The sequence below is a fragment of the Mustela nigripes genome, chromosome 12 (assembly GCF_022355385.1).
Source record: "Mustela nigripes isolate SB6536 chromosome 12, MUSNIG.SB6536, whole genome shotgun sequence".
In the NCBI taxonomy this organism is placed as follows: domain Eukaryota; kingdom Metazoa; phylum Chordata; class Mammalia; order Carnivora; family Mustelidae; genus Mustela; species Mustela nigripes.
Window position 1 is genome coordinate 120978703 of NC_081568.1, and position 17891 is coordinate 120996593.

The window sequence follows — 17891 nt, forward strand, 5'->3', positions numbered from 1 at the left end:
TATACCAAACTAGTTTTATATAAGTCAATAGTTGGTAAACTTTTCTTGTAGAGACCCAGATGGTAAATATTTAAGCTTCTTGCAGACAAATGTGTGTTGGTCTCTGTCACATATTCTTTGTTTATACACCATCTAAAAATGTAAAAACCATTCTTCGTTCAAAAGTTATGAAATATAAGCCAGATTTGACCCAGAGGATGTGGTCTTCTGACCCATGATTTATCTTCTCATCCTAACCACAATATATGGTAAAGCAAAAATTAATATACTCCAAACAGAAAAGCATAGGTAATACACACCTTATCCTTCAATAAAATTTCATAAGTTGTTAAAAGTATATTAAATTTTAACCGTTTGGTCTGGGGATGCATCCATTCATGAGTTCTTATCTATCAAGAAATTTTGAAGATAATTTTAAGACAAACATTAAGAAAAGTACACTTATATTTGAGTACCTAAAAAAAAATCCCTCCAAAATACAGAAAAAACTATGTTTGTTTACATAATAAAATCATTTTAATTCTTAACACAGTCCAACAAGCTACAATCATCTTACTTACAAATAAAAATACAAACAGCACACCATTTCAAAGCCTATAAAAGTAAAGCAGACATGCTTTTAATACACACTTCCCACTGAAGGAAGTTCTCATTTAATAAAACATAAATGATTAATTCATTTTATAACAGCATTTATGGATGATATACAATATACAGGTCTGCTTCACAATATTTAGAAGGAAAGTACTCTGTAGAGGTACAGATCAAACAAAACTGGCAAAGCATTAAAACTGTGAAGCTGGAGATGGACACACAGGGATTTATTATTTTCTTCTGTCTGCTTTCATGTATATTTGAAACTTTCTATAAGAAATTAGAAAAAAATATGTATTACATAAAGTAACACTCAGCTAAAAATTGTCTTTTGTTACAGCCAATTGTACTGAATACTTTGTGGCAAGTTTTATACTAGAAAGTAGGACTATAAAGACTAGTGTGTCTAGATTTCTAAATTTGTGAAGAAACAACTTACCATATTTCTACTGTTAATGTCACCTAAATAAACCACAGCATTCATTTGAGAAGCCCATGTCTGAATTTCCCTTTGCCAAGAAGTAAGAGTGGAAAGTGGTACCACTAACAGAAAAGGTCCATATAATTGATGTTCATGAAACAAATAGTTCAGAAATGAGATCGTCTGTATTGTTTTTCCAAGGCCCATTTCATCAGCAAGGATGCAACTATTTCCTCTACAAAATTAAGAACAAAAATTATGTATATAATAGATTCAAATTTATAAAGAAACCTTTTCACATAACCCACGTACAAATTTAAACAGTTAAAATTAATCTGAAAGGTATACAAATATATCACTTTTACTAGCTATCAATAATAAGTAAAGGCTTCTGCAATAGTATGAGAGAAGTACACAAAGTTTGCCATTTTAGTCCAAAGGAAGCTTAAAGAATAACAATAACATGAAGTAGTGCAGCACTTAAACAGGTTAAACTCAAACTCCACTGGATTTTCTTCTTAGTATTATTAAGTATTACTTACATACTAAGGAAATTCAAAAGCCTGCATATAAATACCAAACGGTCTTTATCCTTGATATTGGTGTAAATCTTTTCCAAATCCTGTATTTGTAAAATCTGTATGCCCTCAAATTAAACAGACAATTCAAAATATACTTACTTGCACCAAGAGTGAGCAAGCCAATTTAAACCATTCAGTTGATAATCTCTTAATTCTAAACTCTCATGTCCTCCAATATAGGATGGTTGCTTTTTTAGGGCTACAAATCTTGGCCTTTGTTTTAATACCTTTAGTAGAAATAAATGAGTAAGAAGAACTATCAAAATGAGAGAATTTTTAAAGATCAAAATCTTAGCTTTTACCATAAATTCTGAAATTTTTTCTAAAATTTCAGGCTCAGAAATTCCATGACTCAAAATCTCAAGATTCATTCAAATAAGACTCTATTCTCTTACTGTAACAACAATGTACAGTGAAATATTTTGCCCTCCTTTTTGGAGAAAATAATGACAGAAATAAGTAAGTTCCTACTGAAATACTTCAGTCTTACACAGTTCGCAAGATAGAGCTATCTTAAATTCATTCATTTAACTGCTGGTGCAGCCCTGACCTAGAAATAAACCATACAACTGGCTTAAAAGAAATCTCTGATTTCTAAATTACCATTATCAATTTAATTCAATCTTATAGTAAGAAAACAAATTCTAGTAGTATACAGACCCTCAAAACTATGGTTAATAATGTCTCTAAGTATAAAGATCTTATATTAGGCAAGGTAGTCCTGGGTACTACTTCTTTTCTTATGGGTATGTCCCTCTTTTCTTTCCCAACTTCAGAGAAAATATTCACTACCTTTTAAAGCAAGCATATACATCTATTTTCTAGGGAATTTCCCTTATTTGGTCTCCCCAAGACACTCCTCAGAACTACTGCCACCAATTTATCACCTTCCTGACCGTTTCACTCACCAAGGCTAAAAGACAGCACCACATCTAAGACCACAGAGCAATCACCAGAACACTCTTTCCTTTAAGATCTATCAACCAAGCAGTTCCCTCTCTTAGCTTCTCTGAAATCAGGATCTAACTCTCCATTTGGGCTTGTAATATTTATGATGTGTAAATACTATTTTCAATTAGTTAAAAATTCCAAACAATACTCACTTTGCAATCTTTAAAAGGAGTGGTTTTTGATTGATTCCTGCTAAAATACTCATCTATGCATGCTTGAAACTTTTTGGAAATTAGAGCTCCATCCTCCCAGCTGCACTCTGAGTATGGAAGGCCCTGCCATTTACAGTAATAATCGGGATAACCAGCTGCTGACTTCTGATTGGAATGAGCTGTGAGATAAATCAGATATTTATTTACTTTCACAATGCATCTTATCCAAGGACTAATCTTTAGTAAAAAACTACATAAGCAAAAATCAGTCATCTGGTTTACATTACCCTATTACAGTAAGACTAAACTACTGTATTCGATGTGTAAGCAGTAAATTTAAATTTTTTTCAGATCAAGCATGGAAAGATAAAAGTTCAGTGAGAATCATTTATTACTAACCAATTATTCGTTCCACAATTTGATACTGTTTGTGTAGATCATCTGTAAGTTCTTGCTGGCAATTATAATATTCCACATCTTCTGGAGAAGCATTTTTCAACCTGAAAGATTATTAATCCACAAATAGACTTCAAAATCTCCCCTAAATAACCATTCCCCCATACTATCTGTAGCACAAAATCTCCCATTTGCCACCTATCATGTGAGTCAGCTGAATAATGAAGAAACTGAAATAGAAATAAAGTGAAGCATCATTAATTTTTAATTTTAAAAATGTATAATTTATAATATATATGAGACACATTCTACATGATTATCATTAACAAGAAGTTCAGACATGGCTATTCCCAAAAGTTTACCTTCAAATACAATTTAAATCTATAAATAGTTATTTTAGGTCATTGCATTTTTTTAAAAAAGATTTTATTTATTTATTTGACAGAGTGAGCAAAAGCAGGAGGAGTGGGAGAGGGAAAAGCAGGCTCCCCTCTGAGCAAGGAGTCTAATGCGGGGCTGTTATCCCAGGACCCTGGGATTATGTCCTGAGCTGAAGGCAGACACTTAACTGACTGAGCCACCAGGCATCCTTTGGGTCACTGGACTCTTGACTATGTATTCCTTATTAACAAAAACCTTAGTAATCATCTTTGAACTGTTAAAAAATTAAGTAAAATATAAAACATATTTACCATCTTTTTGTTTCCTGATCTTTTTTCTTATAGTTATCCAATTTTTTCATTCCTCTAACATTCTGCTGCTTAAGGGTTTCTTCTGTCTCCCAAGTATTGTGAATATGGGACCATCCTTTCCATTTAATCAAATATTGGATCTCGCCTGGTTCCTTGTTTTTTTCAAATCCTGCATTTGGGTCACCATCTGCTTCAACTGCATAGATGGTTGTAGTAGCACCAGTAGCTGAAAAAGAAAACACAATACATTCCATGTAATTCTGTTATAAGACCATTTCCTTCAACTCAAAAATTCAAGAATATGAATAAAAATATATGTTTTTAAATAAGTAAAGAATCAGTGTAGAGAATGTAAGGATAATTGTATTACACATACATAAAAGAAACTCCAGATTTTAGAATGGAAAGATTATCTAATTTAATCCCCTCAGTTTTAAAATTAGAAAAAACAAGGTCAAAACACAGTGGCACACCTAAAGTCATACAGCAATTTATAATAACCAATGACTGGCTGCCTGATAACTGGAAATAAAATATGGAAAATCACCTTTAAAAACTCCAAAATCATTATGTTGGAGATCTGTACCCTCATGTTCAATGCAGTATTATTTACAACAGTTAAGACATGGAAACAACCTAAGTATCCCCTCAACAGATAAAGAAAATGTGGTACACATATATAATGGAATACTATTTAGCCACAAAAAGAAAGAAATCCTGCCATTTGCAACAATGTGGATGAATTTGAGGATATTACACTAAATAAATTAAGTGAGAGTAAGACAAATACCATATGATCTCACTTACATATGGAATCTAAAACAAACAAAAACCTCATAGGAAAAGAGATCATCAGATCTGTAGTTACCTGGGGCAGCCAGCAGATGCGTGTGGGGGTTAATAATGTAGATGTATACAAGCTTCCTGTTTTAAGATAAGTAAGTATTGGGGATGTAATGTACAACATAATGACCATAGTTAACACTGTTCTACAGTTTATTTGAAACCTACTCTAATGGTAGATTTTAAAAGTTATCACAAAGAAAAAAAAATTTCTTTTTCTTCTCTTATTCTATCTATATGAGATGATGGATAAATATAAACTAAACTACCTGTGGTAACAATTTTGCAATGTATGCAAGTCATGCTGTCAATCTTAAATTTATACATTGTATGTCGTATCTTGATAAAACCAAAAAAAATGCATGTTAAGACAACTAAAAACCCACAGATTAGAGATGAAAGAAAAAACATTTAAAAATAGCCAAACTATTTGTGAAACTGAAAGTACCTATATAACAACCATTATTTAGGTATGACAACAAAAAAACTGAAATACATAGTTTATAAGAATTTTTCTAATTGTCTGCAATGAACACAGTCAGGTTAAGTGGATCATGTGCAAAGAAAATATTCAGGCTAAGCAAAGTATATTTTCCACCCTCTTCGCTTTCAAAACTGAAATATCTTCAAGAAATACTTTATTTACTTTAGTAAATATTACTGAAATAAACAATAAATATTTTTTAAGAAAATACCTCCTTTTCTCCCAATCCGACAATCCATAAAACGTTCTATTGTTTCAAATTCTTCTTCCTCAGGTTGAGGAACATCCTCTCCACAGACCTCCAGTAGATCATCAGAATCTGTTTTCATTTCTTCATCTTCTTTATAGCTAACATTGACAGTTGCCTGGCGACGAGAACTTCTTTTATCATTATCATAATCTTCTTCATCATCTTCCTCCTCAGATGAATCAATCTGTCTCTTTTTTTGTCCAAGAATTTTCTTCCCATTTTTTGCCTTAGATCTAGGTAGGGAAGACCAGGGGATAGAGGTTTTTCACAGAAACACTAGCATATAAAACAAGATGCAAGACACTATATACAGAAAGAGTACCGTCTGTAACCAACAATTTTCAGGATCAAATTGAAAACATACTATACTTACCTATTTTGAGGTTTTCTGCTTTTAACTTTGTTTTTTGGCTCATAATCAGATTCTGTTTCATCACAACTGCTTTTATCTCTTTCTTCTTCAGATTCTGAATCTGAACCAGACTGAGATGGAGATCCTGACCCAGACATTTGCCAGTCTTCACTGTATATAGAATATATAAAGTATGTTTGTTTATCCTTACATCGTATAGCAAATTTATATATCTGATAAAAGTACAAATATATCTGATAAAAGTACAAAAAAAAAATCAAACTGAACTACATTTCAGTTACTATTAAAAAAGCTGTTGCTTTCAACCACACGAACATATTACCATGTGAGTAGAGTAAAAAAAATGCTAGAAAATATTCTTCCCAGATTTCTCCCATAACTGTAGAGTTTTGTTAATCATTTAGTTACACTTCAATGAATGGCAAATAAGGAAATGTTATTCTGATTATCTCTGTGGATGAAAACATAGTATGCTATTTAAAGAATCACAGGCTTTAATTTTGAAAATCTTGTATAATTATATTTGCCCTCTCTAAAAAAAAAATTCTAATCCCATTTATTTTAATTCTCTGGAGACTGTGATTTTTAAAAATATACACTCTGAAACTGATTTTTAAAATAGTACATGTTCATTAAGAAGCCTAAAATACAGTATAGAAAAATGTATATTAAAAAAATCAGTCCACTTTAACCAACAGTCAATGAGCAGCTTACCTTTATTGCTATTTTTAGTCTACTCATTCTATTTAATTCTAATACACATGTAGAGAAAAATTACAGGCTGCACATGTTAATATTCTACTATAATATAAACGTCAAATGGAAGATACATATTAAATTCTTATATATACACCATATCCTTTTCTCACAGCTACTGCTTCTACTCCATTCCTCTGTATCTCTTGTGTCAATTATAACTTTGTCAAGAGTTACATAAGCAAGCACATATGCTAAAATCCAGTTTATGATAAAAACATGAGCAGCAATTTCTTTTTTATCTTGAGATCTTTTTAGAGTTTGCAAATTAGAAGTAGCAATACGTAGAATATATGAAAGTACCTCCAATTCACTATTTTTTAGAACACAAATTACAGTGATTTTTATATTTAACCAAGCCTACCCATCATCCCAAATCATTAATTTTTAAAAATTATTTGGCTGTACCTCTGCTAAGTTTATAAATTACTAACTCAGTGGAAGAGTTTAGAGAGCTGATGAGACACAGTAGCTGAAAATGTACTTCATAAACTAAAAGACAGAACTGAGGAAATTAGCCAGAATGTAGCACAGAAATAAAGGGATAAAAACACATGATACAGTAAGATTAATGAAGATGGATGATCCAGCAGATATATAAAATAGATATAATCCAATATGACTGATATATATTAATAACAGTACCAGAGAGATTTACAGGATAAGAAAATGTCCAAAAAACAGGAATCTTCACATTGAAGATATATGAGTAAATAAAGTGGAATAAATAAATAACAAATCCAGACCAGACACACCAAAGTGAAACTACAGAATATTCAAGACAAATAGAAAAATAAGACCTAAGACAATGGAATAATATTTTTGACAAAATGAAAGAGAAAAAAAACAGACCATCTAAGTAACTGAACTGAGAATCTGATGTACTCTTAAACACCTTCTGAGTCAGGATGTTTAGGAAATTATAGTGAGTTTCTAAATGAGTTCTACATAGAAAGTAAATTTCACATGCAGATGAACAGTAAGATAGCTATTAACATAAATTAACAGAATTACCTAAATTTCTACCGGTCCCTACACTTCTACATAGTTTTCCCAAGTTATTAAAATTTTCTGATTTTATGACCAAGTAGAACTCTGGAGTTTAAAAATATAAAGGAGAGAGGGGTTATAGAAGATAAACAAGTGGCACAAAAACCTCAAGTTCTCAGAGAAAAATGGATATTAAAAATTAATGGTTTAAATTAATCTAATAAGATGCCATGAGCCAAGAATTTACATAATTCTACTTTTGACAATTTTTCATAAAGAAACACAACATCAAAAGGTCTTCCTGATATGACAATGATTGGCTGAACAAAATGACATACTCTTTATGTTTTTTCCTTTTGACCTCATTCGATGAGTCATCAGAATCTTCACTGCTGGAGGAATCCTACAAAGAAAAAACAAAGCTAATGATTAGAATTTGACCGTGGTATCAAATTTTTGCTGGTCATACTATTTAACATTCACTTTGCCAATAACGCTATATATATATTATATATATAATGTATAATATATATATATACAATGCTATATATATTATATATAATATATAATAACTATATATACATATAACTATATATATAACCATGTTGTTATATTTGTACCATTAGCACATAAAGTAATAGCATCTTTATTACAAATTTATTTAACACAGCCATTGAAATTAGGTAAATAATCACAGTGTCAGCATTTTATGCAACACTTTAAAATCTACCACCTCTAGAAACCATTATTCTTGCCTAGTATGGCCTCAAAAAGGAATTGTAATTGTTGGTATATTCAAATTTGGATTTAATATATTAATATTAAATAGGAAATATACATTTTATATTTATAAATACATGTGTGTTATATATGGTAAAAATATATAAACATATATTTAATAAAATATATTAAAATAAAAATATTTTTAAAATTTAATATTATCCTGCCCCATTAGACCGTTTTGGATAGAGTTCTTTCTGAATTTTCTGTACAAACACACAAGCTGGTATACTTACGTGTGCACAGGAACTATACTGTTTGTATCTACAGCCTATTCTTTTAAAAAAAGATGTGACTTATTCATATTCTATACAAATGATTTAACAGACACGTTTGTCTGTATATTTTCACAGTATTCACATTTAGTTTATTTCTAGTTTTGCTGTGATAAGCAAATGTACACACGTCTGTTAGGATTAATTCCTAAAAGTGGAATTACTGGATAATAACATATGTATATTTCAAGGCTCTTGATACACATACTTTTTTCCTCATCCTTTCAGAACACTGTGATAATTTCATAAACACCTACACCTAGTTAAATGATTGGGCATAATATCTACTTTTAAAATAATTTACTTATTTGTAAAATAATTTACTTATTTACTATATTTACTTATTTACTTATTACTTACTTATTTGACAGAGACATGGTGAGAGCGGAAAACAAACAGGGAGAGTCGGAGAAGGAGAACCAGGGCCCTGGGATCATGCCCTGAACCACCTAGGCATCCCTAAAATCATAGCTTTCATGATGAAAACTCACCTCCTCTGTTCCACTATTAGATGAAGCCTGCTGCTGCTGCTGCTGCTGCTGCTGCTGCTGCTTCTTGAGCATTGCAGATCTCTGCACGGCCAGTATACTAGGGCTAGATTTCCAAAACTGTAACAGAAATATAACCAGTGAAGGATGAAATTTTGAAAAAAACAAAAAAGGGTTAATTTACTGAACAGCAGTACCAGCATTATCACTGCCTCCAAATAATAAGTTAAGACTCTTTTCTGTACTCACATTATGTGTAATACAATCTTATGGCAATTAAAATAAAATTCGGAGCTTTAGTTGCATATAAAAAATTTATGGTGTGCTGAGTTCATAAACAAACAATACTAACCAATATATTCTTTGGTGCTCCATATTATTTTCAAAAAACAAACTGACAATCTGTGACACTTTTGCTACTGGAAAAGTAGCTGCCTGGTTTTTTAATTAATGTGAGGTGACGATGAAGAGCTTGAGTCAGAATGCAAATCAACTATGTCACTAAATATATAGTTTCAGTTCAACTGACTTTTATTTTCATTTATTTACTAGACAGTAAGATTTTCTCCATGGCAGAAGATATGTGTTGATGTACATTCTGGCCCAAAAATCTTATCATGACTGGTACTCTAAGTAATACTACTGTATTCTATTATGAGGAATAGACAGGTTTTAGTAAATCTTGTATTAGCCTTTTTCAAACAGAATGACTCTTAGCCTACTCTACCAAGTTATCTTCAAGGAAGCACGTTCTCTTAGATTCCCCTATCAGCAATAAAGTATCTCCTTTGAAGATCTTGAAAATACAGATCAGAAACTCTAAGATTAACAGAAAGATCTCATAAAACCTTTAATTTTTATCCAGGAGACAATGAATATTTATGAAACTCCGTTTCTGCCTTAGAAAGTGTTTATTTTGTACTTGCTTGACCTCTTCTCTTCCAGCCAATCAAGTCCACAGATACTTTACGTTTGAGAAAGTAAATTTTCATGTTTAAAATTAATGTTTTCTAAAAGCTAGACTAAGAATGTTATAAATTTTCCCAAAGTAGTACAAGAAATCAATCTTTCAGGATACTTTATTTATTACCTCAGCTCCATCAACTTTCGGTGGTTTTGCTTGGACTTTGTTTTCTCGGGAAGTGTCTGATTCAGACTCTGACTGACTGCCCGATTCAGATCCGGATTCAGAGTCACTGCTACCTGACTGGCTACTGCTTCCATCACTACTGCTTCCAGAACTTGAACCAGATCCTGAGCCCGAAGCTGACCCAGAATCATCATCCGACTGGCTACAATTTGAAAATAAACATATTTCAAACAAAATTTATTAGGAATTTAATTTTCCCTGAAAGTCAGCAGAAAGCCTCATATCTTTAAGCCTCGTTTATTTCATATTTCAACATTCCATAGCCAAACAGACAGAAAAAAGAATATTAATCTATAATAAATGACTTACTTTGTAGATTTAGTACAGTTTTGACAAAAACATAAGCCATCAGATCACAATCTCCCTCCAAGATAATAAGTAAAATCTATCAAACACAAAATCCTGAGCTAGAAACTTGGGAAAACAAGAAATTGAAGCCATATAGTCCCTATCCTTAAAAGGCAATTTAACCATAAGAACTCTAACGGAGAAATTGTGTGAAGAAAGCAATTAATGTACTGAAAATTTTCAGTCGTAGGTAGAAAAAAAACTAGTTTCTACTTGTTTTTAAATTATACCTGTACTCTACCAGTCTGGGGGAAAATAATTTATTAAAATTAAGCTATGAAAAAGGGTGTCTGGGTGGCTCAGTCGGTTAAGCATCTGCCTTTAGCTCGGGTCATGATCCCGAGGTCCTAGGGATTGAGTCAACACATCCGGCTCCCTGCTCAGAGGGGAATCTGCTTCTCCCTCTCCCTCTGCTCCTCCCCCAACTCATGCTAACGCGCGCGCTCTCTCCAATAAATAAAATCTTTCAAAAAATTTTTAAAAATTAAAAAATGAAATTAAGCTATGATAGAATATAATTTACTAAAAGAAAAAAATCAGTAATTGCTTCTCGGAGTATCACTGAATCTTCATGGTTCCACAGTAATAAATCTGAAATAGTAAATTCTCACAATCTTTCCTAACCTCTGTATATCACATGTGAAAGCAATTAACAGTTCATTGAGAAACCACGTTTTTTCCCATTACTAATTTTCAGTCCAAAGTAGTCTAGAAATGGTCAGGACTATACAGGTGACTCTGTAAATTACTATTATTCCCAAGGCCATTTGTTCAAATAGTGTTTACATCTGAATTGTTGAAAACCAGGGCATTAAATTCTTTATATACACGTTTGATTCACCTTTTAATGTACTTTCACCTAGCTTTTTTTTTTTTTAAGATTGTATTTATTTATTTGACAGAGAGAGACCTAGCAAGAGAGGGAACACAAGTAGAGGGAGTGGAAGAGGGAGAGGCAAGCTTCACACTGAGCAGGGAGCCCTATGCCGGGGCTCGATTGCAGGACCCTGGAATCATGACCTGGGCTGAAGGCAGACGCTTAACGACTAAGTCACCCAGGCGCCCCTAATTTCACCTAGCTTTATGACAAACAACAGATAAAATGTAGTTTATGTATACACAGTTCAACTCAAGCTTCATCATCCTCTGCTGTAATTTTCAGAAATACCACCAGATGGAGGTATTATTCTAAAGAAATAGACTGCAATATTAAAAGTAATTCCTTTATAAAAATTTCTCCTTTTCTAGAGCAAGGAGTTTAGTTTTCACATGGAAACACAGACATAAAAGTTTGAAAGAAGACTTCTGATTCCAAAAGTTAGATATAAATTAAATGCTTAAAATGCAAACATTTGCATATCTGAAAGTCTAAGAATTGAGTAGAATAAAATTTTCACAGAAACAGAAAAAATTTGCCTTTTAAAGTCTATGATATCAAGACCACTTTTTTAAAAAATAGATTTATTCATTTATTTTAAAAAGAGAAAGAGAGCATGGATGTAAGTAAGAAGAGGAGCAGAGGAAAAAAGAGAATCTTTAAGCAGACTCCCCACTGAGTGCAGAGCCCAACAGGGGGGCTCAATCTCTTGCTCCTGAGATCATGACCTGAGCCAAAATCAAGAGTCAGAAGCATAACCAAATGAGCCACGCAGGCACCCCACAATCACTTTTGCCAAAATTTTAAACCATTGGTCACATGGTCCAGAGATCCAAAATCAGCACAGTGCCTTGTGACAAACCAATCCCACTTACCATATTTTACTTGTTTCCCTTCTGAGAAATTTCAGCACGAATACTAAGATACTTTTCCTGACATACAATTTTATTTTTCCTTCAACCCACTTTCATTTACTCAGTAAACTTCACAGAGACAATATCATGTATTAAGCACTGGCAAGACTAAGAGCATACAAAATTCTTAGCATTAAAAAACCTCTAACTTCATATGGAGAGACAGTCATGTCAACCAGTAAGTGTCGTTCTGTGCTATTTTAAGATAAGTGATCTAGGTGTATAGGGAGCACTACATATACAAGCAAGTCAAACAGAGTAATTAGGAAACACAGAAAAAAATGTGTCATTGATAGAAAAGGAGACTTGCTTGTAAGCTTCTTAAGACACCATTTTATTTTTTTCCAGATTACTTAACCACAGAACTTTACACAGGTAAAGGTGCCCAACAGAGACTCAAAAAATAGGTGGACAGGAATGACTGAATTTGGGGGGCTATCATGGGCTATATTCTTGATTATGTCTTGATTAGTCATTCGGATGAGTGGCTAGTCAAAATTCTTTGTTAATAAATCAAAATTCTAGGGGTGCTTGGGTGGCTCAGTGGGTTAAAGCCTCTACCTTCAGCTCAGGTCATGATCCCAGGGTCCTGAGATCAAGCCCCGCATAGGGCTCTCTGCTCAGCAGGGAGCCTGCTTCCCTGCCCCTCTCTCTGCCTACTTGTGATCTCTGTCTGTCAAATAAATAAATAAATAAAATCTTTAAAAACTAAAAATAAATCAAAATTCTAAGTGAAAGGAGGAATCTTTCCCTTCATATTCTTTAGGTTATAGTAGTTCTGGCTGAAGATAAAATGCTGCTCCCCCTGTTTGTACTCTCCTTCAACCAAAAAATAAAATCTTAAAAAAAAAATGGTAATCTACAGAGGGAGGGACAGAGGAAGAACAGCAGGACAAGGTTTGAAATGGGAGTCGTCAGACTGAAGATCTGTAAATGTTTTACATAACTTTTTAAAAAAGAAAATCCTAAAAACTTTAGGAAAAACAGACACAGGTTCAGAAAAAAAAAACTATATTCGGACAAAAAAATTTGAGCTAAAATTGTTGAAAAACTCCTCCCTATTAAAGTAATTGTTTCAGCCCACTCCTGTAAATGCTCTTTCCAGAATAAAAATCTGGGCGTGGTCAGTGTTTCTATAACAAAATGCAAACACCTATGAGGGCTTTCAGGAATTTGTCTTTGCCAACCTATTTCTAGCCAGTTTCCCACTTAAATCCTTAGTTCTATCAATGGCAAACTACTTGTAATTCTGAGAGCAAGTTTCTCTTTCCACTTCCTGCTTTTGCTCACGTACTTCTCTTTTTCTTTCCTCACTATAGAATTCCTACTTGAGCTTCATCTCAGAGGCACTTCAACATTTTTCCTGACTCTATTATTCTCAGTTCAACCTTAAATTAGGTATCTTCCTCAACACTTCCAAAACGTTATGTACATACCACAATCTTGGCTCTACATACACTTTGTAAAGAACGCTGTAGTATTTTTGGTATCCTATCTTTCATATTCTACTATATGTTTCAAGAGAGTTGGAATTTTTACTTGTTGTCCTTTGTATACTGAACACCAAATGAAGAGCTCAGTATCTTTGATGCGTGGTTGGATGTACATATAAACAGATCAAAGATAATATATGGGTTCAAATGCTTGTATAATTCACAAATATATTTGGTCTACAAGAAATATTGCTGAGCTCCAACTAATGTTCTATTTATTTAGGTAACAACCAATATCAATAATCTATACAACATAAGTCACATAAGAGTTTAAGCATTATCCTTATTATATTAAATCCCGCTACCACATTACAATTAAGTGGTGGATTAAAAGAAACACTGTATTCCTCACCTTTGTCAATTTACAAAACAAAACCCACCATAAATTTATGGGCACTCTGATAAATTGCTTTCAGAGGGAAAATTAAATAGGAATACAACATTTAAATAATAAAATAGCAATTCAAATTAAAGTCTCTTTGCAGGCCTGTTTTTATATTCAACTTCAAATACAAACAAGAGAGCAATGTAATGAACTACCATATATCTAAAAACCAGCTTCACAATTATCAATATACCAATCTTATTTCAAATAATCCAGCTTCCTAAACACATACAATCTCAGGCATTTTAAAATTTTAATCCATAAATATTTAGGTAATACAAATAAAAAGTTTAACACTATTTTTAAATATCCACAATACCAGTACCATATCTTTAAAATACCACTTACATCTGAATTTCAATATGAAATTAAACATTAAATAATATTATATATCTAGTTCAGTTTACCTCTTTAGTCACAATTTTGTTTCTTCAACTGACTGAATAGGAATCCAAGCGAGATTCACAAATTGTACTTGAATCATATTTTTTTAAGTTTCTTTCATTTTTTAAAGTTTTTATTTAAATTCCAGTTACTTATTATACAGTATATTAGTTTCAGGTATACAGTATAGTGATTCAATACTTCCAAACATCACCAGGTACTCACCACAAGTGCACTCCTAAACCCCATTGCCTAGTTAACTAATCCCCTCCCCCCAACCACCCCACTTCTGGAAACCACCAGTTTGTTCTCTGGTTAAAAATCTGTTTCTTGGATTGCCTTTTTTCCTTTGTTCATTCATTTTCTTAAATTACACATATCAGTGAAATCATACGGTATTTTTTTTTCTCTGACTCTTTAAGTTTCCTTCATTAATTTGACAGTTCCCTCTTCGTTTTCTCTTGCGATTTATTTTGTGGAAGAAATTAGGTAGTTTTTCTTGCTTTTACAGATTTTGCTAACTTCAACCCTTGTTATTAACATATTTTCCTGGCCCTTATAGTTCCTGTAAACTCTTAGATCTAGAGACTCAGATTCAAATTCAGCTTTCCTTAGAAAGAATAATTTTTGAGTTGTTATGGACTTCTATCAAAAGAATCTTAAGTTTGGCTGTCCTTTTTGAGTGAGGTTAAATTTCAGCTATGGCATTTTCAGCCTTATCTATTCATTACACAGTTTCCTATAAGCTCTGTATCTAATGTTTTTAGCAGCCATTGGTCATAATTGCTTTATCATCTATTTATTTAGAGGCAGTAAAATGGTGATCTATCTTTATTTACCCATTATATAATTTCATTAATAGGTGGAATACTTCTATAATGAGAAACTTTGGTAATTGTTAACCTTAAGGTACAGTTCATACATGAAAGCCATTTTCATTTCTCTTCCTTGTCAGTTTTGAAAGTTAAATTGCTAGCATCCTTTCCAAGTCAATCAATAATTTATCTGTCTCATTAACTCATGGATTTGAATTATCTGATGAATTTTAATCCACTGTATCATTGTTGATGTCCAAATTGTCCCATCTTTAGCCAACAGGAAACCCTGTTCTGAAGGGTTTATTAGTTCTGAAGTCCTTTTGACAAGAACTCAAGTACTCTTTGATAGCTTCCTCACTTTCTGGTCTGACAAGAAGAACCAGGCTCATCTTGCATATTTCAGAATATAATTCAGGTATTTCATCAAAAGCCCTGCTTCTGTTTAGATTAGAACTTAAATTTCAATCTGAGTCCTAACTGAGCCTATAACTAGTGATTGGTCACTGTTTTTAATTTTGTTTTCAGGGGCTCGTGTGTGGCTCAGTCAGCAAAGCATCTGCCCTGAGCTCAGATCTTGATCCCAGGGTCCTGGGATGCAGACTCCCAAAGGACTGCTCCCTCAGCAGGGAGCCCGCATCTCCCTCTGCCTGCTGCTTCCCCTGCTGTGCACTCTCTCTCTAACAAACAAAATCTTTAAAAAGTTTTGTTTTTAATGGAAGGTCCTAGAATAAATACTTTAAGAGACAATGCATTAAGAATTTATACTAGCATTTCCAATTTTAATTTGCAGGGTTTTTATTTCTTTAGTTTTATATTTATAATATCACTTGGGTTGAGTTTTTTTGGTTCCAAATAACAATAACAAAATTACTGTCTATCTTAGATTATATATAATAGTTCCAAAATAATACCGATATTATTAACATTATTACTAAATATCAAGATTTCTTTACAATTCTTTTTGTCCTTCAGGAATACACACTCCTAGAATCAAATTATTGTTTTAATGTCACCTGAAATAGTTTATTTCTATATAGCCACCAATTTGGCTTACCTACAGTCATTTGCTTTTTTTTCATTTTATAGACTACTTTTTTATTCATCTCAATTTAATCTTGCTTTATTATCTACTTGGGTCCAACTTGAATTTACAGAAGTTAGTTAAAATCTACTATCCATCCTTGTCTCCTCTATACTATGTCCTTTCTCCCTTATAGTTCTTTTTAAAAATTTTAAATTTATTTTCCCTTTTTTCAATGTAAGCAAACTGTGCTTAAGAAAGGTATGTTTCGGGGTGCCTGGGTGGCTCAGTGGGTTAAAGCCTCTGCCTTCGGCTCAGGTCATGATCCCAGTGTCCTGGGATCGAGCCCTGCATCCGGCTCTCTGCTCAGCGGGAGCCTGCTTCCTCCTCTCTCTCTGCCTGCTTCTCTGCCTACTTGTGATCTGTCTGTCAAATGAATGAATAGAATCTTTGAAAAAAAAAAAAAGAAAAAAGAAATGTATGCTTCTATCCCCTCTTTTATAAATAATCATTAACATATTAACACTATTAAATAAATGATATATTACATACATATATATTATTCTAGAGATCATTCCACAGCAGTAGATATGTTCCCCCTTCCTTCATACAACTGCACATACTCCCTTTCGTAGAATCATCACCGTTCCAGCTTGACCCTCAATGATGAACATGCTTTGCTTCCATTCCTGTGATATCACATTGATACAAAAAGATGGCCCTGTGCATATATCTTTTTGTATTTATGACAGTATATCCTCTGATTTGCTATTTATTAACCAATATAAAAACATCCACTTTGAAGTGTTAAATTTGTAATCACATAGCACCCAGATCCTGATAGCTAAGTACTATTCTACACTTATATGAACTGAGAGACCTTTCAGAAATGGCAGATTCTAGGGGTGCCCGGGTGGCTCAGTTAGGTGTCTGCCTTTGGCTCAGGGAATGATCCCAGAGTCCTAGGATGGTGCTCCACATCAGGTTCCCTGCTTAGTAGGGAGCACACTTCTCCCTCTCCTCCTCCCCAATGTTCATGCTCTCTTACTCCCTCTGAAATAAATAAAATCTTAAAAAAGAAAAAAAAATAGCAGATTCTTGGGACAGGAAAATAAAAGATGAATCTAAACTATCTTCCTATGCCAAAAAGCAAAATACTTGGAAAGGAAGGAAAAGCAAAAATGGGGACATGTTAAAAGAATAGGAAAAAAATAAAACAGGACACAGGAACCACCCTCAAGAAACTTTCATTGGCCAAACTGACCTGAATATCAAAAGAGATCATTAAAAAGTTATTCCCCAGTAAATAAAACAGGAATCCTTGAGTCCATTCTGATGATAAGTAGGTAGGTAGGTAGTTAACCAAGAAGAAAGACAGGGGAGGGTTCTGATAGGGCTCTGAATGCCAACTGATTAATGTGAACAGGAGAGCAGTGTTAGAAAATTACCATTTTGCAATCATTATAGAAAATAGG

General features: G+C 33.0%; 1 protein-coding gene across 2 annotated transcripts in view; it reads right to left on the minus strand.

Moving 5' to 3' along the window:
* The window catches only part of CHD1 (chromodomain helicase DNA binding protein 1), a 71118-nt gene that overhangs the window by 34611 nt on the left and 18616 nt on the right, over positions 1 to 17891 (minus strand). For both annotated transcript variants that reach the window (XM_059418290.1, XM_059418289.1), the window contains exons 3-13: positions 10117 to 10318; positions 9030 to 9146; positions 7822 to 7886; positions 5738 to 5887; positions 5326 to 5597; positions 3788 to 4013; positions 3099 to 3199; positions 2700 to 2878; positions 1696 to 1823; positions 1034 to 1250; positions 300 to 389 (exon numbers count right to left, since the gene is read on the minus strand). In XM_059418290.1, coding sequence (XP_059274273.1) covers positions 300 to 389; positions 1034 to 1250; positions 1696 to 1823; positions 2700 to 2878; positions 3099 to 3199; positions 3788 to 4013; positions 5326 to 5597; positions 5738 to 5887; positions 7822 to 7886; positions 9030 to 9146; positions 10117 to 10318 — 1747 coding nt within the window. The remainder of the gene's footprint in view (positions 1 to 299; positions 390 to 1033; positions 1251 to 1695; positions 1824 to 2699; positions 2879 to 3098; positions 3200 to 3787; positions 4014 to 5325; positions 5598 to 5737; positions 5888 to 7821; positions 7887 to 9029; positions 9147 to 10116; positions 10319 to 17891) is intronic.